The sequence below is a fragment of the Mauremys mutica genome, chromosome 14 (genome assembly GCF_020497125.1).
Source record: "Mauremys mutica isolate MM-2020 ecotype Southern chromosome 14, ASM2049712v1, whole genome shotgun sequence".
Classification (NCBI taxonomy): Eukaryota; Metazoa; Chordata; order Testudines; family Geoemydidae; genus Mauremys; species Mauremys mutica.
Window position 1 is genome coordinate 22,343,516 of NC_059085.1, and position 25,917 is coordinate 22,369,432.

The window sequence follows — 25,917 nt, forward strand, 5'->3', positions numbered from 1 at the left end:
CAGCTGAGCCGCTGAAGCGCTGTACGTAAATACAACATCATAAATATGAGTTTACTACTAATCTATCACATTAATGATAAAAACTACTGTTTAGTTCAGCAGTGTTGGAAGAACAACACATGGGGCTAATTTGAATACATCCTTACATTGCTTGACAACTTGATTGGTGGCAACACAACAGCCAACCTATTCTAATTATGGATGTCTAGACATAAGTCTTACATAAATCAAATAGGATTGATTGCTTTCTAGTCCATTAGAACGTTCTATATCCGCTTTTCATATCAGTAACAAATCCTATGATTTCACCTACCACTTGACAGTGACAGAGAATAAGGAGAATATACCACCCTTAAGTGCTATATAGTAATAAGTATTTTAAAAGTCTAAGTGTCTCAAACTCTAAATTAAGAGCACCAGCATAAATTACAGCGGAAAAAAATGTACGGGCCACATCCCTGACTGGTGTAAATTAGCTGTTTGACATATGGGTCAAAAACAAGATATTAACATAACAGTGCATGATAATGTATGCTACCTTAGTAAAACTTTAGTAATCAAGCAACTCAATTGCATATATGATTTTAGCATTTAAATGTAGTCTGCAGCACAAAGAACCTAATTTTTGTGCCAAGTAGACCTGATTTCCATGGTACACTTACGTTAAACCATGAAGCAAATTAGAAATTCGCAAAAGTGTTAACCAATTATAAAATGATACCAGAAGATATAAAAGTAAATCTAAAAATGCAACAAACAAATACTGTCAAACACTTGCTCTATGGAGGCATCATATACAGATGTTGTCCCAGATCTTTCTAATTTTGGGTTGCAGAGAGGGAAAAGCTACCCAGAATGTAAGTGCTATGGAAAAACAAAAAAAACAATGAACCCATTTAACATGGACACCTTCCATTTCAGGTATCTGACCTATTCATTCCTGGAATATGAGATGACAGTGGCAGATTTTAGCAGCCCATACACCAGCCATAAGCAAAGAAAAGTGTTTTTTTTAAAAACCCACTGATAACCATCATGGGAAAAAAGTACACAATTAATAGGTGGTAACCAGTAAAGAGAAGCAAACATTCTTGGAAAATACTTAGAAAAATACACTTTTTGTTTTTGCAATGTTGAAGAAATTTAATATAAAACAGCTGAAAAACACATTTATAATCAGAAATTAAAGAAGGAAAAAGCCCTGTTTTGGGCACTACAAAATAGGTAAGAAAATTTAAGTTTTTCCCTTTTTTTTTTCCTCACTCCCCACTCTATGACAATGAGGAGGAAAGAAAAAGGCCTTTCAACTGTATTTTCTCACATTAAAGACTAGTAGTGTTCAATTGATATTCACTAAGCAAATGCTGATTAACAGACTCAGACAACAGTGGACTCCACATTCCAACCTTAAGAATGGGAATGTCTCAGGTGCAGGGAACCAATCTCTTCTACACTATCACTTGTCCTTGAGATTGTATAAATAAAAGCAAACCTTTATTAGGTGATAACACAAGCAAAGCAATGTAATATGTCAGGCTAAGTAAATACACAGTTTTAGACAAGATTTTGTCTTTCCATGTAAACACACAAACTGTTCAACAAATACTACTTATAACCATTTCACTAGTATCTGGTTAAGTAGTGGTGAGCACAAAGAAGGAGAGGTGGGATTCGTAGATGATCATGTACATTCTCCCCCATTCCATTCCCCACAAAATACCAAGGTTATCTGGGGTCAACTTTCTAATACACCAGAAGAAGTTTAACAGTAAAATATTTAGATTTTAAATTACACATTTTGATTGTGCAAGTTTGGCAAATAACTTCTAACTAAAAAACAACATCATGGCCAACATGCCAAACAACAATTTACTGTCTGAAATTTTATAGACATGACGTTGTTTTACTGCTTCAAGTTTGTTTTAGGGTGATGTGTACAACTAGCAGTAAATTCTGGTTCACGTTAATAAGAGTACAACTCACTATACCCCTAAAGTTCTAAGTTGGGTCTTCTGTGTTTGATTAAATACATTATATAATTGAATAATGCACATACTAACACATCCATTTGAAGGAAGCCAGGAACACCTCTAAGCTGATTTATATCAGGAATTCTGGAAAGAATGTGCTGTAACTCAAGAGAAGTGATTGATTAAAGATTTAATTTGAGACCAGTGTGAAATAAGTGAGAGTGATGAAATAAAACTTGAGCTCTGGGGAAGAGCACTTTGTGCTCAGATTAAAACTATTAACAGCTCATGATCTATTTGTGTCCCTTTCAAGCTCAAAAATGAACATACTTTTCTGATATAACTATGTTACTTTTATTTAAATAAAATGGTTTAAAACTTCTACTAAAAATACTGAATATAATTCATCCACATGTATATTACCATTGACTCCAAATAAGTTCCATCTTCATGTATCAGAGTGAGTGATTCCCACTTTTTCCTACTCAACCTCTGTTACACAGTCAACTGAAATTCACTGGTGGATGATGTCATCCTTGACTAGGGTTGCCAAGCCTCCAGGATTGTCCTGGAGTCCCCAGAATGAAAGATTATGTCATGCAATGAAACCTCCAGGAATACGTCCACCCAAATTGACTATCCCTGACATGTTCTTATCAAAGCTTATTGAACACTTACCTTTTCTTTACAGGCTCCACTCAGCCATGTCATACTGTGCCAAATCTCCCAATTTACAGGCAAGGAAGGCCAACTGGGTGGGATGTTGCCTTACTAAGATATCCTTTTTTCTTTAAACATACTACAATACTTTTCTACATTTCCTGGGTTTTGAGTTTTTTATTTTGATATATATATATATTTTTGGTGCATTAGAGCTGCTGTTTCTAACATTCTTATTTAACCCATATCCAAAGTAGGAAAAAATGTCGTCATAATAACTGATGTTTCACTTGTGGTTTACAATAGTTTGATTTTTTTTATGCATGGAACTTGAAGATCTATTAGGGAATGGGGCAAAAAGTGATGCAAAAAAGAGAATAACTTGTTTTCAAGCCACTGAAAAGAGAGAGAGAACAGGATAAAATAACTATCCCAGAAGAAACTGGTAAATCTCTCATTCTTATGATTCCCATACAGTTCTAAAAGTTTTAAAGATTATGTCAGATCATGTTAAAAAGCACTTGTGTAGCTGTGCCATTTTATCACCTATTTGTTATATATTCAGTTTATCTTTAATATGGCAATCATTTAAAAATAAGTGGCTTTTTGATGCATCTCTAGATGACCAATTACCTAAATGCAGGAAGAAACTCATTCAATTTTATGGTTAATAAACTAAGTAAAAGGCAAGAGAAATCTTCAACATGCATAACTGATTAATGTCAGAATTTAATTAATACCTCATCTGTATTGTAGATAATCTGCAGTCCTGAGGATATCATCTCAACCAGGTAGAGGAGGAACAGTGATACAGCATTTATCTGAAGTGAAGAAAAGGATAAAAAAAAAAGAAGCATACTTTACTTTTATGGGGTCATAGCAGACCAATTGAATTTCAAAACAAAAATGTGATATTAGATAGAGAAAAGGGAGCTTTTGTGCTATGACATGGTTATGTTCTTAAGAAATTTCATCCGTTGTAGTATTACACATGGAATGTAAGTGTACTGATGTGGAACACTTGATCAAGAGAACTGCAGCAATAGTGTTGTAAACAACTGCTTTTACATTTGTTTTTAAAGCTTTCCTTGAAATCTATGATATTAAAACTTTTTGCTTGGGAATACTGTTTTGAGCCATAGGCAATTATTTCACAATCACCTGTGACAAGCCGTCTCAAATATATGTAAATGACAGTTATTGCAAAGTGAAGCACTAGAAGAAGCAAGTAATAGCTTAAACCAGGGGTTCTCAAACTGGGGGTCAGGACCCGTAGGGGGTCACAAGGTTATTAGATGGGGGGGGAGGTCGCGAACTGTCAGCCTCCACCCTAAATCCCGCTTTGCCTCCAGCATTTTAATGGTATTACATATACAAAAAAGTGTTTTTAATTTATAAGGGGGGATTGCACTCAGAGGCTTGCTATGTGAAAGGGATTACCAGTACAAAAGTTTGAGAACCACTGGCTTAAACAGTAGTCTGCATATCTGGAAAACAGACCATTTAAGTCCTAACAAACAAAGCATTAATGCAACCACCTGGAGAGAAGTATTAATTTTAATCAACTGTTCAGCATATGATTAAATTACATTTATGAAAAAATGAGTTGTTTTCTTCTGTTACCAATCACTAATAGACCATTAGGTTATCAACTGCCTTAGCATTCACACGAGTACCATTACACCAGAATATCAGAAGAAACATCAATGAAGCAAAAACAATGATATCATGATAACATTCTTGTATAATATAGGATTCATATAATTATGGTGATTCAGATATTAAATTAGTGACATATAAAGTGTTCATATTTATCAGTAAGTTGTTTAAGAAATTAATACAAGCTTTCACTTCAGTGTGTGGGATTTAAAGAAATAGTCTGGACTCAAACTATGACCTTCCTTGAATTTTTTTTTAAACATGCTTAAGAATACCCTCCAAATTCTAAACCTTTTATGATTCTCTTATTTTTAGGCCACTTACTAGGGTGACAGAACTGGATAACAGAACTAGAGTGTAACTATTTCAGAAAAAGACTGGCATCTCTCTCTCTCTTATACTTCCCAGATATTTCCAAAAGTTATAAAGATTTACATCAGATCATATTAACTACACTCTTTGTAGCTGTAATATTTTATCAATTTTATTTTATGTATTGCATTTTAAGGTTCTTTCGGAACCTATTGCTCCTATGTTGTAACATAATTTAAAGGGAACCAAACACAAACATAATGGACTGGGAAAGAGGATGAGGACCAAGAGGCTGTAGTGATTTTGCAACATGCCCCTTCCCATCTTTCCACCCCTCAATCTTACAGAAGCCCCTGCACTTCCACTCCATGATGCTGATGTGCCACAGTGTGGAAGAGACTTGTTGGCAGTAGGAGGGAGGGCTGCTCTCTTTCCACGGCATTGTTCCCTTGCAAATTAACAGGGAATTTGTCACAAAACGTTACACTGACTTTAGTCAGGATTATATCCCACATCCCCATTTTGTTGTGTATGTGGTTTTCATGGCAGCCACCAGCTACAGAAACTGCATTAGCTCAAGTCCAGAAGGAGTAGCATTGCTGTGAGGAAGAGATGCTTAGAATACCAGGCAATTTCCCCAGCCTTATTCAGATTTACCAAGAGCCATGTAATTTCTCTCACAATCTATAGACATGTGCATGTTCAGCAGGTTTCATTCAGCAGCAGATTGGGTCATAACACTCCATCCATGAAATGATGTGCAGGAAACTGTCTTTAACAGAGCTTTCTGACTCCAAAACGGGTATATTTTATGAAGGGAATAATTGGCCATATTGGCACCAAGAAATTAAATAATTCCCAGTATAACAACCACACTTGATTAACGACACAATATTTTGTGCTTTGGTTCTAGCTCTGTTGTTTCAGGAGCAACATCACTGTTCTTAGAGCTGTGCCAGCATATTCTGTTATAAATAAGGATGCTAATGAACACAAATGAAATGAATTTGGTGTCAGTTACATAAGAAACTTCACGGTTATACAGTGGAGGGCAAATCAATATCTGGCAAGTGGAAAAGGACAAAAAAAAGTACAGAATTTATATTTTCCAATCTTAGAAGAGAACAACAGAGAATAACAAATTAAAAACAAACAAAACAGCAGTTTGCAGTGTCTTTTAAATCTTTTAAAAGTTAATTAAAACTTCTAAGCTTTCTGGAAAATGTGGCTGGGTACAGTAATAAAAATATAGTATCCAATATAAGATTATTGCAATCCTTCAATTTATTGATAATACAGTATGTACAGAAACTATTTTTATGCTGGGTCATTTATTCATTGAAAAATCACTTTTTTTTTTAAAAACAGTTGCATTGATATCTTCTGCACAAGATATACAGCTTGGAGTCAGATTTCAAAACAGTTTGATCCTTTCAATATAGTTACAGCAGACATCTCAATTTATAAAATTCTGTAAATCTTGTCAGACTATAAAGAAACATCCATCATGAAAGAGCATTAGATTCAGTAGTAATATTATATAAAAGGCAACCAATTCTGCAATCACATTTAAGAGAACTTTTTTTTTTTTTTTTACCTGAAGATGGCCATATTCATCATGGGAGAAGACTTCATCTCCACTATGTGCACTGAAAACAGAATGAAAGCATTTGGATGGTCTGGGGTCTTGCTTAAACTGCTGAACCTAGAGGCAAATTTTCAAAAAATGAAATAAACTGATTATAAATACACCCCTACCCAACAAGTTCACCATCTATGACAGGTATTTTAAGGTGTCATGCAAGTGTCAATCTATTAGTGAATTAACACTGAATAAAGTTTTATGTGAATTAGCACCAAATAACAAAGTAGTATTTGACTCCAGTTTATATATTTTTTTCTTCAAATGATAGAATTGTTCAATTTAATAATGGCTTCTTTATACATGTAATTTCATTCCATACTCTTGTTTCATGATCAAGGAGTTTCTCTACTGTGAACACAAGTAGATTGCTACATAGACATTCAGTAATTTCCATCTCCTTTCTAGTGCTACTTGCTAAGCATTCACACAATATCGACTATGAGGACAACACTTCAGACCAAGCCTGCAAAATATGTGGCCCGCGTGGGCTCACTGTGCGGCCCGTGGGCAAGCGGCAGGGTGGGGCTGCTGGGTTCACCCAATCCCGGGGGGGGGAAGGGGGAAGCACCTCACAGCCCCGAGCGCACACACCGCACTCCAACCGCCCTAACGGCCAGAACTGCATTTGGCTCCGTCTCCCGCTCCCCTCGCCTAGCGTACAGTGGGTGTGTCACTTCCGGGGCCCGCTGAGGTGGGATGCGCTGGGCACGAGGCAGAGCCGGTAAGTGCCAAGCGAGGGGAGGGGCGCCCAGCCTGGGCTTGAGCGCAGCTCGGGAGGGTGGGGGGACTGGGCTGAGATCCCCCCCAAGCCTCCCTCTTCAGTTGGGGGCAGGGCGGTTACTGCGCTGGTTGGTCCCAGGGTGGCCTCCGTAGTGATCGGGGTGGGTGGGGGGATTTGAACTGTCTGTGGGCAGCCAGAAAATCCCCAGGGGAGATGTATGTAAGGAGTAGCATTGCTTGCACCCCTCACCCCCTCCTGCACCCCAACCCCCTGACCCAAGCTCATCCCAGAGATGTATGTGTGTCTCGGTGTGTGTGTTACAGCTGTCCTGCCTCGACCTTCCCCCTCCCCGGCCCTTAACACACTGTCTCCCCAACCCCCGGCTCCCTGCAGCCCCTGTGTTTGTGTGTTGGACAGTCACATCCAATCCCTTCACACTGCCCCCCTTTTCCCTCCCCTTAGTTTATAGACCCAGAAAATCCCTTCAAACTGTCCCCCTTTTCCCCTCCTCTTATTTCATGGGGGGATGACGAGCCGAGCAGGTGGTCGGGCAGTGGCAGCGAGGCTTTATACTGGGGCAGGGGGTGAGGAGGCGAGCAGCGAGTCGGTGGCTGGAGGGGGGTATCCATTTTCAGTATTTAAAGTTTTGGTACTGCTGTGTACAGTAACATAGTGACCCCTGGGGGGTTGAAGAGGGGTGTGATGGTGGGGCCGAGCGGGGAGGGGGCAGATCCTATTTTACTGCTGTGATCTGGTCACCCTATGTGCACTGTTTCTCCCTCTCCCCCAGCTTTTCTGCCCACAGCTGTTTCGGTGGGGTGGCGCTGGGGAAGGAGGATTTGTTTACATGGGGCGGGCAACGCTGGATGGGGGGTTGTTTCCATGGGGCTGGGTGGCGCTAGGGGTGTGTGTTTCGCTGGGGCTGGGCGGAGCTGGGGGGGTGTTTCCACAGGGCCTGGGGTTTTCGGCCATCAGTTGTTTTCTTTGGAGTAATATGGCTTTGCCACTTTACGAGTTGTGCAGGCCTGCTTCAGACAATGTTTTCTGCTACATTCCATTTGTTCGGTTATTCTGCAGACTGAAAAAGGTTTTCTTTATGCACATTTTCCCCTCTGGGTGAAAGATCCTATTCCATGCTTTCGCTGTATGGTTTTATTGCATCCATATTAACTTTAATTTCATACTTTTTTTTTTTTTTTAAACACACAAGCTTGCCCTTCCTTGCAATATGCCTAGGATTTTCTTAATTTATTTCTTTTAAAAGGTAATTACATAAAGATTCAATTGCTGATGTGCTTTTTTTTTTTTGGCTGGGAGCATTACCTCCTGCATTTTTAACATAAGGGATGAAAAAGAGCAATTCTGTTACCTCAAAGAATCAGTCTTTACTAGCCAAGATACACCAGTGCACTGCCACCAGAAGAGGCTTAAAATAGATAATTAAAAATATATATATATCTATATATCTATATATATCTATATCTATATATATCTATATATCTATATCTATATATATCTATATATCTATATCTATCTATATATATATCTATATATATATATCTATATATCTATATATATCAACACACAAGCGCACACAAATTCTTATAGAGTTCTTTACTTGCACAGCAGCATGAAACTTACTGCTTTTTTTACACCTAAGGTCTTACACATACTTTTTTGGTTGCTTCAGACTAAGGTGCCTGGATTATATCAAAAGGTATCTTTTTCATCCAACACTGATCAAAAGCATGCAGATCTCACCTAGCTAACTAAACAACAGCTTCAATTGATATTATGGTGCTGTGTCATTTGCATTTTTCTTCAGTACATACAGGAACACAACATGAGAATTTAAATATAATCACTATGCAAAGGAAATAGCAAGTACTAAATGATTAAAGATACTCAAAGGAAATTGTATAACTGTGTTTTGAGGTCTGAAGCTGTTAAAAAGACTAACTTAAAAAATTTAAGCAAAAAACAAGCTCTATAAACTTTAGAGATTAGTGGGGCATGGTGTCTGGGAACAAAATGCAACACCATGGAAATAGTAAAGAACAAGAGAAAACATTCAGCATTTCTTATCCTGGTTGGGAATGACAAAAACAAAGATCTGTGTAATCACTTCTCTAGTCTAAATTACATACAGAATACTAAGCATCTGGTTTATCCTTACTTAGATTCTACTTGGTATTTTTTTTAGAAGTACATCATAACAGCTATTGGCTAGATAAACTGAAGGGCTAAAGAGCTCATTTTATTGAAATCAAAATTGTAGCGAGCTATGGGAAAATATACTAGCGCTTATCACACTCATTTTGAATTCATGCGTTTGAAATGTACTCACAGAATCAAATTTGATTTCATGGCTCCTTTTTTGCAACAGCATTGTGATAATCAGGTATCAGAGGGGTAGCTGTGTTAGTCTGGATCTGTAAAAGCAGCAAAGAGTCCAGTGGCACCTTATAGACTAACAGACGTATTGGAGCATGAGCTTTCGTGGGATGCATCCGACGAAGTGGGTATTCACCCACGAAAGCTCATGCACTAATACGTCTGTTAGTCTATAAGGTGCCACAGGACTCTTTGCTGCTTTTGTGATAATCAGGGCTCAGACACTCAGAGAGGACAGAGGGTCTGAATCCCGAAGAATAAGCAAATGAATCAACAGATGTTCTACAATGCTATTGTGTATAAAAATATGTCAAATAAGTTCTTTTATGGAAGCTTTTAATGTGCTGAACTTGACAGTCATTATACACACACACACACACACACACACACACTGATTATTAATGTATATATGTAGAAAACTGTAAATGTAACTATGCAATTACAGCATCACCTCACAACAGGGTGAGGAAACAATCACACAGGGAGGGCACCTCCCAAGGCAGTTGTTTACACAAACCCAGCTTCTAGTACCCACCCAATGTCCAAACCAGGAAAAGACAATGATGAACCATTAAAGTTAATGGAAAGACACTGAGGCAACAGAGAATTCCCCCCACTCTGTAAAACCATGAGTCACCAGGCTTTTTATCCAGAAACAGGGGCAGCCTTCAAATGACAATTCAAATGCATCCGACGAAGTGGGTATTCACCCACGAAAGCTCATGCTCCAATACGTTTGTTAGTCTATAAGGTGCCACAGGACTCTTTGCCGCTTTTACAGATCCAGACTAACACGGCTACCCCTCTGATATTTCATCTTTGAATCTGTGATTTTTATATCAAATACATTTTTTGCTTATTTTTATCCCAACTAGGGCTCTGATGTGCAAACTGTGCGGAGTATGTCCCCGAAAATGAACTGATAACTGGGGGCTGTTTTCACACCTTTGGGGTGATGAACTGGAGGGGAAAATTTTGAGTATCTGGCAATTTAAAACTCAATCTAGGTGGTTTTGCAGACACTCAGGACTAGAAGAACTGTTGGGATCACCCTGCAAGGAGTAACTAGGATGGTAGAAGGCAGGATGAGACCTTTAAGCTTATGCGCCGGCTCCTAGTGTCAGGATTCTGAGCCATAGAGCATAACATTAAGGCACCCAAAGTTACAAGACAGGCGGTGACAGAACCCTTTACTGGTCTGAGTGATCTCCAAAACATAGAATCATAGGAAGGGACCTCAAGAGGTCATCTAGTTCAGTCCCCTGCACTCATGGCAGAACTAAGTATTATCTACACCAGTGGTCACAATAGATCACAATCAACTGGTCGATCCTGGGGACTCTCCTAGTCGATCACGATTTCCAGCCATGGCAGAGTTCGGAAGCGGCCAGCAAGCCCCAACGGCGCTGCGCGTGTATGTGTGTGTGTGTTTCTCTCTGCACTGCTCCTGCCTGCAAGCACCGCCCCCACAGCTCCCATTGGCCAGGAAGGGGGAACAGAGGCCAATGGGAGGTTGGGGGTGGTGCTTGCAGAGAGAGGCAGCACAGAGAGCCACGTGCCCCAGGGAGTCAGCTTCTCCCCAGGGGCCACAGAGGCGCATTGGCCCCTTCCAGGAGCAGCATGGGGTCAGGGCAGGAGCCTGCCTTAGCCTTGCTGCGCTGCCGACCGGGAGATGACTGAGGTAAGTGCCGCCTGGCAGGAGGCTGCACCCCAACCCCCAGCCTCCTCCCGGAGCCAGCACCACATACTCCCTCCTGCACCCCAACCCCGCCCCAGCCCTGACCCCATACACCCTCCTGCACCCCAACCCCCTGCCCAAGCCCTACCCGCCTCCCAGAGCCAGCACCCCGCACACGTTCCTGCCCCCCAACAGTCTGCCCCAGCCTGGAGTCCCTTCCTGCACCCAAACACCTTCTCTGAGCTTGCATCCCTCATCCCCTCCTGCACCCCAACCCCCTGCCCAACCCAGAGCCCCCTCCCAAACTCCGAACCCCTCAGCCCCAGCCCAGAGCCCGCACCCCCTCCCAAAACCCTGCGCCAGCTTGGTGAAAGTGAGTGTGGGTGGGGGACTGTGAGCATTGGTGGGGGGGGGTGGAAGAGGCAGGGCCTCAGGGAAGGGGCGGGGTAGATCCTGGGTTGCCCTTAAATTCAAAAAGTGATCTTGGGCATAAAAAGGTTGGAGACTACTGATCTAGACCATTCCATTTGTCTAACCTTCTCTAAAAAAATCTCCAATGATGGAGACTCACAAGCATCAATGCTTCTTTTATACCTCTTTGGAAACAAATCAGAAAGTGCCTTTTCTTTCACTCCCAATACCACTTACCTAGTTTATTTTCTGAAGGTAAAGAAGCAAAATATTTTCAAGTAGTTATGATGTGGTTAAGATGGCATGGAGTGAATGGGATGTGCGTTTGTAAAAAGCTATAAGACTGGAGAAGAAAGAAAGGAACCAAAAGATAGAATGGAAAGTGAAAGAAATAAAGAAGGGACTAAAGAGATGGCAACAAAAAGAAAAGATTTTTTCATTAGTGTTATCAAACTAACATAGAAAAGATTTTAAAAAACATTACATGAGTGCATGGTTATAAACTATGGGCCAGAAGCTTGGCTAGTGTCATTTGGCTTCAGTGGAGCTATGTATATCTTTATTAGAACATGGCTACAACTCCTGATCTGATCTACATTAAGAATCAAGAGAAGAAACAGAATGAAAACCAGACGGAAGTAAAGAGTAGAGCAGACAACAGGGCTTGAAAACAAAAGTCTAGATTGAAGCTGTGAAGGGAAAATGAGAATGACAGAAGGCGGAGGAAGAAATTTACATGACGGCTTTGAAAATCTCAGTTTAAGGGATTTAGGCACCCAAGTCCCATTAAAATTTGATCAGAGTTGGGCACCTAAGCCGCTTTGGAAAATCCCAGCCAGAGAGAAAGATTTGTTAAGTGCAACAGGAGAACAGCAGACAAGTAAGAAAGAACCATGGTGGTGCCGCATAACTTCCTTTTGCTTCCCTTTTCATTGTGACATACACACTCCATTATTTCACAAAACTACGAACCTAATTTGGACTGTCAAGTAACTGTGAGGAAGACAGAGCATTCCAGGAAAAATAAAAATAAAAAACACTCTCAGGGAAGGACAAGTGAGGAGCCTTCCCATGTCCAAAGCAGAATGTCCAATAGACGATCCCATTCCATAATTCTTCAAGCAGTACAGCAATACAGTACAATAAATAGTTGGTGCCATAACCACAATTATTGCCTCTATAAGGTCTGCCTTCTACAGCATCACAACACCATTCTTACACTTCTTGTTCGATCAACAAGCCATATTTATCACAGTACATATTCCAGATGCAACATAGCCTATGAATGAGGAATGGGATTCACATGCTGGATGATAGCATAATACAATTTACTTAATATGTATTTGTACGTGTGTAGACAACAGTGAGTATATCAGTATATTACAGAAATTCTTCAGGTTATAGTTTGTCTTCTACTCTATAGTTTGTCTTCTGATCAGAAAGGCAATCAGTGTAATTAGTGAGCCACAAGCAATATTATATACTGATTTCAAGTGCAGTCATTTTTGACATACATACTCATGCTTTTCCTAGTATAAATCTCTCCACTGTAAAAGTACAGTATATGTTTTGTAGACAATTCCAGTTGGAATTATGTGTCTAATGGCATCTCACATTGCTTCTGCTACTCCATTGCTTGAATAGAGCCCCACACACAGTAACCAAGGTAACAAATGACAGCCAGTATATACATAACATTAAATCAATGCTTATTTACTGTTTATTATTCACATCCCCCTCTGATTCTTTCTCCACAACAAACTCCTGTATGTTAAGGACAGAAATATGCAGCATTTAAAAAATAAACTTAAAGCAGCAGATTTTAACTTTAAAAGCAGTTACAGAAAGATCCATCACTCCTCCATCTTTATCCCCACACCTTCTCATATGTGGCCAAACATAGCTCTTTAGAAATTAACACAAAATAGAAGTTACATGAAATAAAAGGGATACACAAATTCCTGGTTTTTAAAAAAGATTCCATTCATAAAGTTCAAATCTCAGTCTCTTGGGGATACCTGCTCATAAGTAATCCTAGATGAATTCTCTCTCTCTTACAACAGCTTCATATCACCTTGTCAAATCAACCCACACAGAAAGGATGGGTACTTTATTTTAACCTGACAATGTTACTAAGAATTTGACATTGAACAATTTAAAAATGAACTCAAATTTCAGACAGAACATCTTTTAAATAGCATGCCTTACATTTATTTGATTACCACTGTCTCAATTCCCCCTTGGTCACACTCCTGTTTATTATTTCACTTTCAAAAAAACAACCAACAGCATGGAAGCCTCCCAACTGCTTCACTCTTTTCTGGGACTTGTAGAGAAGTATGTTGTGCATTTCATTGCTCAACGGCCCCATATTGGGAAATAAAGGGCTACCATCCCGCAGCCCTATACAGAGAACTGAAAAGGGGAGAAAAAAGGGTCTCCCTGTCTCCAGGTTTCATTTTCTACCTGGGGTCTCGGCAGAGGTCCAGGGACTGAAAGTGTCTCATCACGGTCAGGCTCCTATTGCTCCCTCAGCATTGTACAGAGTCTAGAGATTGAAAAAAAGGGCCTACTAAGCTACATCTCAGTTCCTGCTGCTTCCCACTCCATGCAGGGGCTAGGAAAAGAGGTCATCCCTTTGACCCAGGACATAGAAAAAGCAACAACCCTGCTGTTATATTACTGATGAATTCCTTCCCGCAGATCTCAGAGAACAGAGTGTATGTAAGGTCCCACAAAGCAGTACATGAGAGTGATGTCATTATATGCTAGAGTACAAGACACTAAGCACAACAGGCCATCAAACAAAACAGTGAAATTGACTATGTACTAAGTAATGTCAAATGCCCAAAGTAAACAAAATAGAATAGAGAAAAAAAATCCTCTCTTTTCCTTTTCAGTTATACTCATTTTACAGGTTACTTGGAATAACAGTATATACAAGTTTTCAGACAGAGTCCCTTTAACTCATCCACTGTCCTTGGCTACCTTACCCCCTACATCGTACACATGAACGCAGACACACACAGAGACAAAACCCCACCACTAATAGTGTATTATGTGAGAGAACGTAATTACACAAAATTCTGAAATTTCAAGATATTCCCTAGGAACCTTAACTATGGAGGGGGTGGGGGAACAGTTATAATCCCAGAATATTCAGGGTCTTCTAACAGGGAGATCATGGGATGAGTATGTTGATGGTGCTCCGCTAGTACCTACTTATTACAATGTAAAACTAAGCCACAAAGAGATAGAGAAGTGATGACCAGTAAACTCAATGATCTGCCTGGTCAATTGACCAAGAAAGTTCCAGCATCACTTCAATAGCAGGGTACCTTGCTCTTAACATCTGAAATTCAGTGGCAAGGAAGTACCACATAGTGTTGAAAGCTCCTTTTCTCTAGGTTTCTGAGGTCAGGAAAGGAAGGAGCTCCCGATAATCCCACATTCTTCCAAGGAAAATCACTAAGTCAATGACCTGATTTTGAAACGTTCTGAGCACTCTCATTTCCCACTGATTTCTATGGGAGTTGCTGGTATTCAGCCGTTCTGAATATCAGGTCATAAATGCTGAAAACATTACTCATTGTTATGATTGATAGGACCACTATACTGACTATATCTCAAACTATCAACATTTTGGTTAGATGGCTGCCTGTCATAGGCTCAAATTTGAAGAGTAATTTGAAAAAGGTAATTTTGAAATATATATTCCATCATTTATACACAGGGTGAAGCTTTTCTTACCTTTCACATTTTCACATGGCTGGGCCCAGAAAATCAGAGCAGTCCTTTCTTAGCTGGACTGCACTGAAGTATTATGTTGCCTTTTTAATTTTATCTGTATTTGGAAGATGTTACTGCTTATAGTTAAATTAATCCTTTAGAATTAAGTGAGCGCTTGTGTCCACACTGCAGTGTTTTTACCTTATCAGCCTGGCGCATACAGCAGTAGAGAATTCCTCGCATACATTTTATGGCAGAATGTTCCAGCTCATGTGTCCTTCCCTTGTCATCATCAATGCGCCTGAGTGAGAGAAATAACCCATGAAACAAACTGCAAATGCATTAGGAAAAAAGTTAAAGGTAGTAGTGCTTTGGATAATTAAGTATTTAACTACATAGTTAAACATTATATTATAGCGACACCCATTAATGTTAATACATTTAGAGTCCTGTCATTTTTTCCATGATACAATGCACATTTTTCAGTTTATGCTGTGTCTTAGCAAAAAGAACTGTGGACTACAAATTTGCCTGTATAACACAGTAAGTGGGTGAGTGAAGAGTGCTATTAAAGCTCTTAACTCAAGTTCCTTGATAATTTTTTTTTACTCCAATATTTTTTCCTATTTTTCCCAAAATGTTCTAAAGAAAGTCAACAACATTGTGGAGAACCAAGGACAGTAACATCAATGCAAGAACTGTGCCATCTTCCCCACACTGCAACTGAGTTCTGGCTTATAGCACCTATTTTGACTAGGCCCTGGGCCTCCTGAGAGCAAAGAATGCCCAATCACACTAAACTGGTCATGCAATTAAAGGACTGGAAGGAACTCTGTTCTCACAGAAGAAGTGTAATTGCACTATGGGAACACAATTTACCACTTGAAGGCCCTTGAAGAATTCCACCTGGATTTCAACAATTTCCATCCCACCATCAACCTCAGCCTGGACAAGTTCATACAAGAGATCCACTTCCTGGACACTACAGTGCAAGTAAGTGATGGTCACATAAACATCACCTTATATCGGAAACCTACTAACCGCTATACTTACCTACATGCCACCAGCTTCTATCCAGGATACATCACACGATCTGTTGTCTACAGCCAAGCCTTAAGATACAAGCTCATTTGCTCCAATCCCTCAGACAAACACCTACAAGATCTCTATCAAGCATTCTTAAAACTACAATACCCACTTGGGGAAGTGAGGAAACAGACTGACAGAGCGAGACGGGTATCCAGAAATCCCCTACTACAGGACAGGCCCAACAAGGAAAACAAGAGAACATCACTGACCATCACATACAGTCCCCAGCTAAAACCTTTCCAGTGCATCATCAACCACCTACAATCTATCCAGGGAAACAACCCCCAACTCTCACAAGCCTTGGGAGGCAGGCCAATCCTCACTTACAGACAGCCTCCCAAGCTGAAGCAAATACTCACCAGCAACTACACACCACTCCACAGAAACACTAACCCAGGAACCAATCCCTATAACAAACCCCATTGCCGTCTCTGTCCCCATATCCACTCTAGCGACACCATCATAGGACTCAACCACACCAGCAGAGGCTTATTCCCTTTCACATCTACTACTGTGATATATGCCATCAGGTGCCAGCAATGCCCCTCTTCCATGTACATTGGCCAGACTGAACAGTCTCTACATAAAAGGATAAATGGACACAAATCTGACATCAAGAATGGTAACAGACAAAAGCCAGTAGAAGAACACTTCAGTCTCCCTGGACACACAACAACAGATTTAAAAGTAGCCATCCTTCAACAAGAAAAAACTTCAAAAACAGACTTCAAAGAGAAACTGCTGAGCTAAAATTCATTTGCAAACTTACCAGCATCAATTTGGGCTTGAATAGGGACTGGGAGTAGCAGGCTCACTACAAAAGCAATTTTCCCTCTCTTGGTATTGACACCTCCTCATCAATTATTGGGAGTGGACTACATCCACTCTGACTAAAATGGCCTTCAACATTGGTTCTCCACTTTTAAGGTAACTCCCTTCTCTTCATATGTCAATATATATTTATGCCTGTATCTGTAATTTTCACTCCATGCATCTGAAGAAGTGGGGGTTTTTTACCCACGAAAGCTTATGCCCAAATAAATCTGTTAGTCTTTAAGGTGCCACCGAACTCCTTGTTGTTTTTGTGGATAACAGACTAACATGGCTACCCCTCTGATACAAAATAAATCCCATATATCATCCTGTATGTCTCCATATATCAGGAAGCAAAGACTTTACATCACTCCCGCAAGTTTGTATCACTCCTTTTCTCACCGGCCTTTGTTTGTCTGTCAGCTACTGTAAACATGAGGTATTCAGCACTCCCCTATCAATCTTTCCTTTCCAATATCTCTGTTTCTTCCATCCTTCCAAACATTTCTGCTTCATCCACAAAGGGGAGGAATTAAAAGATTAAATGAAAAGGAAGATGTAAGGAATTTCTTCAATACAAATGGATAACAGGGGCAACAACCATGCTTTTCAAATCCTGGCTCCCTTTTAATATTTTAATACTCTCAATTACTACATTTATTGCTAGCCTTTTATAATATGTTTCAAGCATAAGAGTGAAATTAAACATAAAACATTTTAAGGGCAACCATTTCAGCTGCCAATTAAAATAAAATCCTAAAGTGATGCTACGCTGGTCAAGAAAATTTTATTTTCTTTTGCAGCCACCATGAATAATTAGGGAGTAGTCATAAAAAATAAGGCTATGCAAAGGTATGTCTGTAACATGAACTGTTATGAAAGCAAAAAAGCAGTTTTGAGGAGTCAATTTTAAATTCATCTTTCAAGTAAAGCCACAGAGATAGAGATATACAATTTTGACCAATAAATAATATAGATTAAGGAAGGGTAAAATCTAACCCACATTTTTATCTATATAATAGATCATCAGCACTTGAACAAAAATGCTCTATATTATAATGAATTATAATTAGCTCTTCAACTAAAAATATAATTGAATTGTGCTGGCAAAAATGATTATCTCCTTACAGTGTGATACTGTCAGCTGCTGTTAGTAGGGACTAAATTTTTCATTATTCTCAAGTCATTCTTCCCTTCTCATAAATACAGTATAGTTGAACTAACACCATCTTGCTCAGCATTGTCTGCTCGAAAAAGAATGTGGAATACTAAACATGGAGAAGTAATGTTTTAAAAGAGTACCACAATAGCATGAATTGCAGGGAATTTACCCATAAATAATGATGGGAGCAACATGGCTCCCATTATTCTTCAAATCTTACTATAAATTAACTCCAGTTAAAAGTGCTGCTTACTTTCCTAGGCTACTGTTCAAACAAGTTGGGGCTAGGAAGGAAGGGTATACAGAACAGAAGACCTAAGATTTGGGTAAAATTTGGAAAGGAGTTCATTCAGGCATTGATTATAGCTAGGGCCCTACCAATTTAACAGCTGTGAAAAATGCAAGGTGGACTGTGAAATAAGCCCTTCCCTGTGAAATCCAATGTCCCCTTGTTCGGAGGAGCGCCCCAGCAAAGGGTTACATAGCAAAAAATTTAGTGAAAAAAAGTTACTGCAATCAATGTGTTGTGAAGACCATTTACATAAGTTAGTGAAACAGGGAGCTCACAAGATACTCTTGATGTTCTTGGTAAGTGAAATTTAAAAAGCTGTTTACATAATGTTATGGGAGTGGAAAAAAGTGTTACAATTTTTTATTATGATTGTCACAGGTTTTGGGGCTATACTCCAAACAGAAATTTAGAAATGAAGCTATACTTATAAAAGTTAAAGAACTGGAATTTTACAAAGCTATTCAGCCCGAAACCTCATTTCAAAGAGTCAGGTAAAAGGAGTGACAATAAAAAGATACATCGAAAGTAGACATTTTTGTATAGCTTATTTATTTTTGGCTGAGTCTGCATGAACTGATAGTTTGAAACAGATCAAAATCCATCCACCAGGAGACTTGTTGAGGCCTCCGGAACTCATAAATTAGGTTTCATCAGCTACATCCAGTACTGTTTCTAGCACCAGTCTGGCAATAAACTGAGAATGGTCTCTAAGGGTATGTCTACACTACGGGATTATTCCGATTTTACAGAAACCGATTTTTGGAAACATTGTATAAAGTCAAGTGCATGCAGCCACACTAAGCACATTAATTCGGCAGTGTGCGTCCATATACCGAAGCTAGCATCGATTTCCGGAGCGTTGCACAGTGGGTAGTTATCCTGTAGCTATCCCATAGTTCCCGCAGTCTCCCCCACCCACTGGAATTTTGGGTTGAGATCCCAATGCATGATGGGGCAAAAACAGTGTCGAGGGTGATTCTGGGGAAATGTCGTTGGTCAATCCTCCCTCCGTGAAACCAACGGCAGACAATCATTTCGCCCCCTTTTCCCTGGATTGCCCAGGCAGACGCCGTAGCATGGCAACCATGAAGCCCGTTTAGCCTTTTTTCACTGTCACCGTATGTCTACTGGATGCTGCTGACAGACGCGGTACTGCAGTGCTACACAGCAGCATCCCCTTGCCTTTTGCAAGTTAGGAAAGACGGTTACCAGCTCTACTGTACCGTCTGCTGCTTTGCAAGTTGACAACGACGGTTACCAGTCATACTGTACCGTCTGCTGCTGTCATGGGTGCTCCTGGCCGGCCTCGGTGAGGTTGTTTGGGGGCGCCTGGACAAAAATGGGAATGACTCCCCAGGTCACTCTCTTCTTTAAGTTTTGTCTAATGGAGAGTCAGTCCTGCCTAGAATATCAGGCAAGCCTACTAAAGAACCAGAGAGGCAAACGGACGCTCCGGGTCAGGGCCCCAGACATCCCGCAGAAATGATTAGCTGCATGCCATTCTAGGGGGTGCCCCTGCAAAAACGCCACCCATTGCTTCCCTCCTCCCTCACCCCTCCTGGGCTACCGTGGCAGTTATCCCCCCGTTTGTGTGATGAAGTAATAAAGAATGCATGAATAAGAAACAACACTGACTTTATTGCCTCTGCAAGCAGTGATCAAATGGGGGAGGGGAGGGCAGCCTCCAGGTGCCATGATATTCCAGGCAGGACTGAATCTCCATTAGACAAAGCTTAAAGGAAGAGAATGACCTGGAGTCATTCCCATTTTTGCCCAGGCGCCCCCGGCCGACCTCACCGAGGCCAGCCAGGAGCACTCACGGGACAACGATGACAGATACCAGTCCTACTGTACCATCTGCCGTCCACAAGGCAAGGGAAGGGAAGGGGACGCTGCTGTGTAGTGTTGCAGCACCGCGTCTGCCAACAGCATCCAGTAGACATACGGTGACATTGAAAAAAGGCGAGAAACGATTTTTTCCCCTTTGCTTTCACGGGGGAGGGACTGACAACATATACACTGAACCACCCGCGACAATGTTTTTGACCCTTCTGGCATTGGGAGCTCAGCCAAGAATTCAAATGGTTTTCAGAGACTGCGGGAACTGTGGGATAGCTACAGTCGTCAGTCACCCCTCCCTCCGTGAGCTTCCATTTGATTCTTTGGCTTTCTGGTACGCTTGTCTCAACTACTTAAGTTTCACCAGCACTGTGTTGAGTCCCTGTTGTGGCCTCTGTCCATCATGGCCTTGGAGATTTTTTCAAATGTTTTGGCATTTCGTCTTTTGGAACGGAGTTCTGATAGAACAGATTCATCTCCCCATACAGAGATCAGCTTCAGCATCTCCCACACGGTCAATGCTGGAGCTCTTTTTTGATCCTGGGACTGCATGGTCACCTGTGCTGATCAGCGCTCCATGCTGGGCAAACAGGAAATGAAATTCAAAAGTTCATGGGGCTTTTCCTGTCTACCTGGCCAGTGCATCCAAGTTCAGATTGCTGTCCAGAGCGGTCACAATGGCGCACTGTGGGATAGCTCCAGGAGGCCAATACCATCAAATTACGGCCACACTAACCCTAATTCGAAATGGTAATACCGATTTCAGCGCTACTCCCCTCGTCGGGATGGAGTACAGATATAGATATTAAGAGCCCTTTATATCAAAATAAAGGGCTTCATTGTGTGGACGGTTGCAGGGTTAATTCGGTTTAACGCTGCTAATTTCGAGATAAACTCGTAGTGTAGACCAGGCCTAAGAATGGTCTGAAACTGTTTTTTTTGCGTCTCCAGTAAATGTTCTAGAAATGCACTGAGTTTCCCATAATTAATACAATTGTATTTGGCCATGACAGTTTGGTAATTTGTGACTCTAAACGGTAATGTCAATGACAAATATGCCATCTTGTCAAGCCCAACCGTAGGGGTTGACTTGGCATTATGTTGCTTGCTTCGTGCATTAACCACATTCACTATGATGGAGTTGGGTTACGGATGTTGAACAAAGTCTGCCTCTGTGGGAGGGATGTAATATATTAATTATTTTTATTTTTGGCTCTGCTGCTGATGGTGCGATGGGAGGCTGGTGTCTGCCAGATGACTTTGGTAGGATCTAGAATCGCCTCATTAATTGGGAGGGCAATTCTGGATGAGGTGTGCAGCATATCCACCAGCTTATGATGTTTATCTGCCACCTCCTGTCGCAGAATCTGCAGCTCATATGCCATCCTCTTGGTAAGATCCAGAAAATTCTTAAAATCATCACCTTTTCCTTTTTTAAACTGAAAAAAACTTAAAGTCTACTAAACGCCCGGGGGGTGGGGAGGTATGCCCCCAGATAGGACAGGAAACTCAAGTTCTTTTACCTTTTTTTTTTTTTTTTTTTTTTAAACTCCTATGGGATTAAAAAAGAAAGTAAGGAAACACTAACTATTAAGGAGAATAAATAAACAAAAACTACTACTATTTATGCAAATGACACAGATAAAGAAGGGACGACTGCTCACTCTGTTCCAGGCCAAAGACTTTTGAGAAGGAAGTGAGCGGGGTTCGCTGGCCCAGTGTTAAAATAGCCTCGAGGCAGACCATGGGGGAGAAAGACCACATGTACAGGCTCAACGGACACTGCTACCAAAAATCTCCGATTAGAGGTGCAGGGGCGCACCTACACCTACAGTGGAGAACCCACAGGGACACTACTCGAAGAACAAGGTTTTTAGTCTCTCATTCATAATCAAAACTACGGTTCAATTATTGGGTCACATTCTGCCTCTAGTTACAAATATACAATAACAAGTACACAGTGGAAGTGCACCAGTGTAACTGAAGGCAAAAATTTGGCCTGCAAAATTTATCAGTGCTGATGTCTGAGAAGGAAAGAACCCAGTTTATCTTCCAGGTACCAGGCTGAATTAATAGGACTGATAGAAAAAAAAATCAAGTTAAATTGATAAAATCTAATCTGGAGTCAAGACAAACGTGGAGCCCTACTACCTAATTTCCTAAATTCACTTTTCAGATTAGAACTGCATTTTAATTTTATCTTCAAAAATGGTAGGGGAAAAGATTCATACTGCAAAAAAACTCATGTTTTGCTTCAATGCCGTATCACTTTCAATATATCAACGTTTTCTCTTAAAGGTTCTCTCTGCCCTTTAACCTAATGGCCTGTCTACATTTTAAAAAGTTTTGCAATTTTAGCAGTACTGTTATAGTTCAGGTGGCAAAAACTCATTAATGTGACACATTTATACAGATATATAAAAAGTACTTCTACTGGTAGAGCTCCTTCTGTTTTAGAAACCAAAATAAGCTATGCCAGTAAAAGGCAAATTTATATTGATATTAGTGTGCCTATACTAGAGTTTCAGCAAAACTATAATGGCAAATATCACACTACTTACTGACATAGTTATGCTAGTAAAAACTGTAGAATAGTCCTAAAAAATAAGTTCTTAAACTATGAAAACAGGGCTCCACCCTTTAACAAAATTGGTGCTTTATGGTTGGATTACTAAAATACTCTTTGGCCTCTTTCCTATCAAGAATCATTCTTGTTACTTCTCAAATCTCAGTTTGTCTTCTAGGACTCAATCTAATTGCTTCCAGCTGCCACCACTCTCAAGCCTCTTCCTATCTTTATTTATCATCACATGTTCCACTCACTCAGGAAGTAGTACTTCTTTGAATATTCTTCGCTACCATAAGAATTTTTGACAACATGCCTTAATCATACTGCCTCAAAACACCGGTGACAGTGAAAATTTAGAAGAGGTGCTTACGTGAAGACAAAACATCTCAAAAGGTTATGCTCAAAAAATAAATAAATAAAAAATCAGTTTTCTAACCTATGAAAGTCAAGTGACAGTTACTAAACTGGCAATATGCACATTTATACATGCTTCTTATACCTTTTTCATTTCCATAGGTTTACAAAACTATTTTTGATAAAGGATGTCTCTCGGTTAGATGCTTCTACAGTATTCAACACCATAAAATCAAAACATGGGATAATTTTTAACAGTCTTTACAATCAGAAGAAAAACAATTTACCTATATGCAAGTGCTAATGCCCAAGCACATGCAGCACAGTAAAGACTGTCTTGCACCTTTGCCTTCTGGTTGTCACCAAACGTGTTTGTGGGGAAGAGACCAGTTGTTGGACTTTGATAAAGCAACACCGTTGACTTGACTGCAAAGAAAAACAAATCTTTAAGATTTCAATTTCCTCCAAGCCTAAATTAAGCTTAAGGGGGAAAAAAGTTAGGAATAAAGTGCAGACAACCTATAAGAGAACTACACAATGGAAATAAAAACAAGAGAAAAAACAACAAACCAACCAGAGATCCAAAAACAAGGTAATTTCCCCTCCTCCCTCCCCCACCATATATGCCATGGCTTTTATCATTCTCTCCTACGCTAATATTTCTTCAAAATCAGTATTCAAAGCAAGTTCTGATTAAAAATAATTTTATAGCTATAATCACAGCCTATTTACATTAGAAGCATCTCAATGCAAGCCACTTCAATAGTCTGAATTTGCTTGCATGGGCACTGCATTTTTTAAATGTAATTTAAATAAAAGTCTACAGTATTTTGATTTGTCCCGAAAAGGTTTCAAGGACAGACAGAATTTAAAAAATCCTCTTTGCCCAATGGAAACAATTCTTGATTATTCATGCATTTTTCTTGTATACACACTGATCACTGTGCATTAAGTCTATGTCTACACTTGCCATTTAAAGTGCAAAATGTCCCTTTTTTGCATTAAAACCATCGGAGCGTCTACACTGGTTAATGACTTTTTGCGGTGAAACTCAGAAAACGACATTCACGAGAAGCATACAGTTTTTCTGCTGTTCTTTTTGCGCTGTTGTGAAAGTGAAGACATATTCTATCTGTGTAAACACCTTTTCACTTCTGGAGGATAACCCACAGTTCCAAAAGTAGCCACTCTGGCCAGCATCTCCACTGCTCTGACAACAGGTAAACGGACACCTCCCCCTCCCGCTGTAAGCCACTGGAAGTTTGAAACTCCCTTTCCCTTTACTTGTAGATGTGGTGGGGAAAGCAGCCAGGCAGCAGGGATTTTTAAAAAATGCCGCGAAATAAACAAGGAAGTAATGGGGCTGCTGGGACATGAAACAGTGCATCGGGGGGCACTGAGCAGGGACCCAGAATGCCTTCCGCTCACACACACCCCCCTTCCCACAAGACCTATCAAGAGAGCTGCACTGTGGGATAGCTGCCCTACAGCACTGCTCTCATCAGCAATGGAAGTGCTGCTAGTATAAGCACTCTCTGATGCCTGAGGAATTAAGTGAGTACACAAACCAGCGCTTTTCTTTCACCGGTTCCCTATCACTGGTGAAACTTACAGCGCAAAAGCTCTGCAAGTACACTGGCAAGTTTCTGTGCCACAAGTTATACTACTTTTATTAAAATGCTGTAATTAAACTGCTGTTGTGTGTCCACACTGTACTCCTTATGACACTGGAGCGCATACACATTAGCAGCTCTTACAATGGCAAAGACAGCAGTACACTGTGGTAGCTATCCCACTGTGCAACTGGCCACAGGGTACTTTGGGAAGGGTTTGCAATGCCTCATGGGGCAGGCACAGCATCACATGATGCAGGTTTTCCAATCCCATTGTTCCATGGGCATCCCACTACATTGCCAGCTGCTTTTCAACTGAAGTGGCCTGGGGGAGAGGAGGGGGGAATGTGTGTGTGTGTATGGAGGTGGGGAGAGACACAGTGTGTTTTAGGGGACAGAGAGCATGTCAGCATGCTGTCTTGTAAATTCAGACAGTAGTAGGGGGAGGGGGAAGCCCCGACATCAGCCTGCCGCCTCTCTCCCTGGGCGGTCTGCACAGCAATCTCTCTCTGTCACACATACACACACACACATACACCTGTCTCTGTGTTCAACAGCACGAGCATTCCACATTAATGGTTTGCTTTGTGTCTCGGAGCAGATCAGCACAGCACACAAAGGCTGTAGAAATGGTGCTTTGAAAGGGGAGGGGCACATGTCTCCAAGCAGCGGAGTTCAAAACAATGAGCAGAGCGGTCACTTGAGGCATTATGAGACAGCTCCAGTGGCCAATTACAGCACAGAAAACAATGAAGTGTCTACACTGGCAACAGAGTGCTGGGGCCTCTGTGCAAATAGCCTTACAACTCTAGTGGAGGAGGGTTTTTTCCCAGCACTGCAACTAAGGAGTTTCTGTGCACAAAGTGCCCTGGCAGTGTGTTCACGTCTGCACTTTGAGTTAAAAAAGCTGCTTTTCTGTGCAGAAACTTGCCAGTGTTGACAAGCCCTAACAGTGCTCAGTAACTATCATAGGAACCCAGAAATCAGCAACAGCAACACATCTTAGT

At 40.7% G+C, this 25,917-nt stretch overlaps 1 protein-coding gene across 6 annotated transcripts in view; it reads right to left on the minus strand.

Moving 5' to 3' along the window:
- PHKB (phosphorylase kinase regulatory subunit beta) overlaps positions 1 to 25,917 on the minus strand; it is a 205,777-nt gene that overhangs the window by 137,491 nt on the left and 42,369 nt on the right. For all 6 annotated transcript variants that reach the window (XM_044987605.1, XM_044987603.1, XM_044987602.1 and 3 more), the window contains 4 exons: positions 23,585 to 23,723; positions 15,381 to 15,480; positions 6,199 to 6,306; positions 3,371 to 3,451 (listed from right to left, as the gene is read on the minus strand). In XM_044987605.1, coding sequence (XP_044843540.1) covers positions 3,371 to 3,451; positions 6,199 to 6,306; positions 15,381 to 15,480; positions 23,585 to 23,723 — 428 coding nt within the window. The remainder of the gene's footprint in view (positions 1 to 3,370; positions 3,452 to 6,198; positions 6,307 to 15,380; positions 15,481 to 23,584; positions 23,724 to 25,917) is intronic.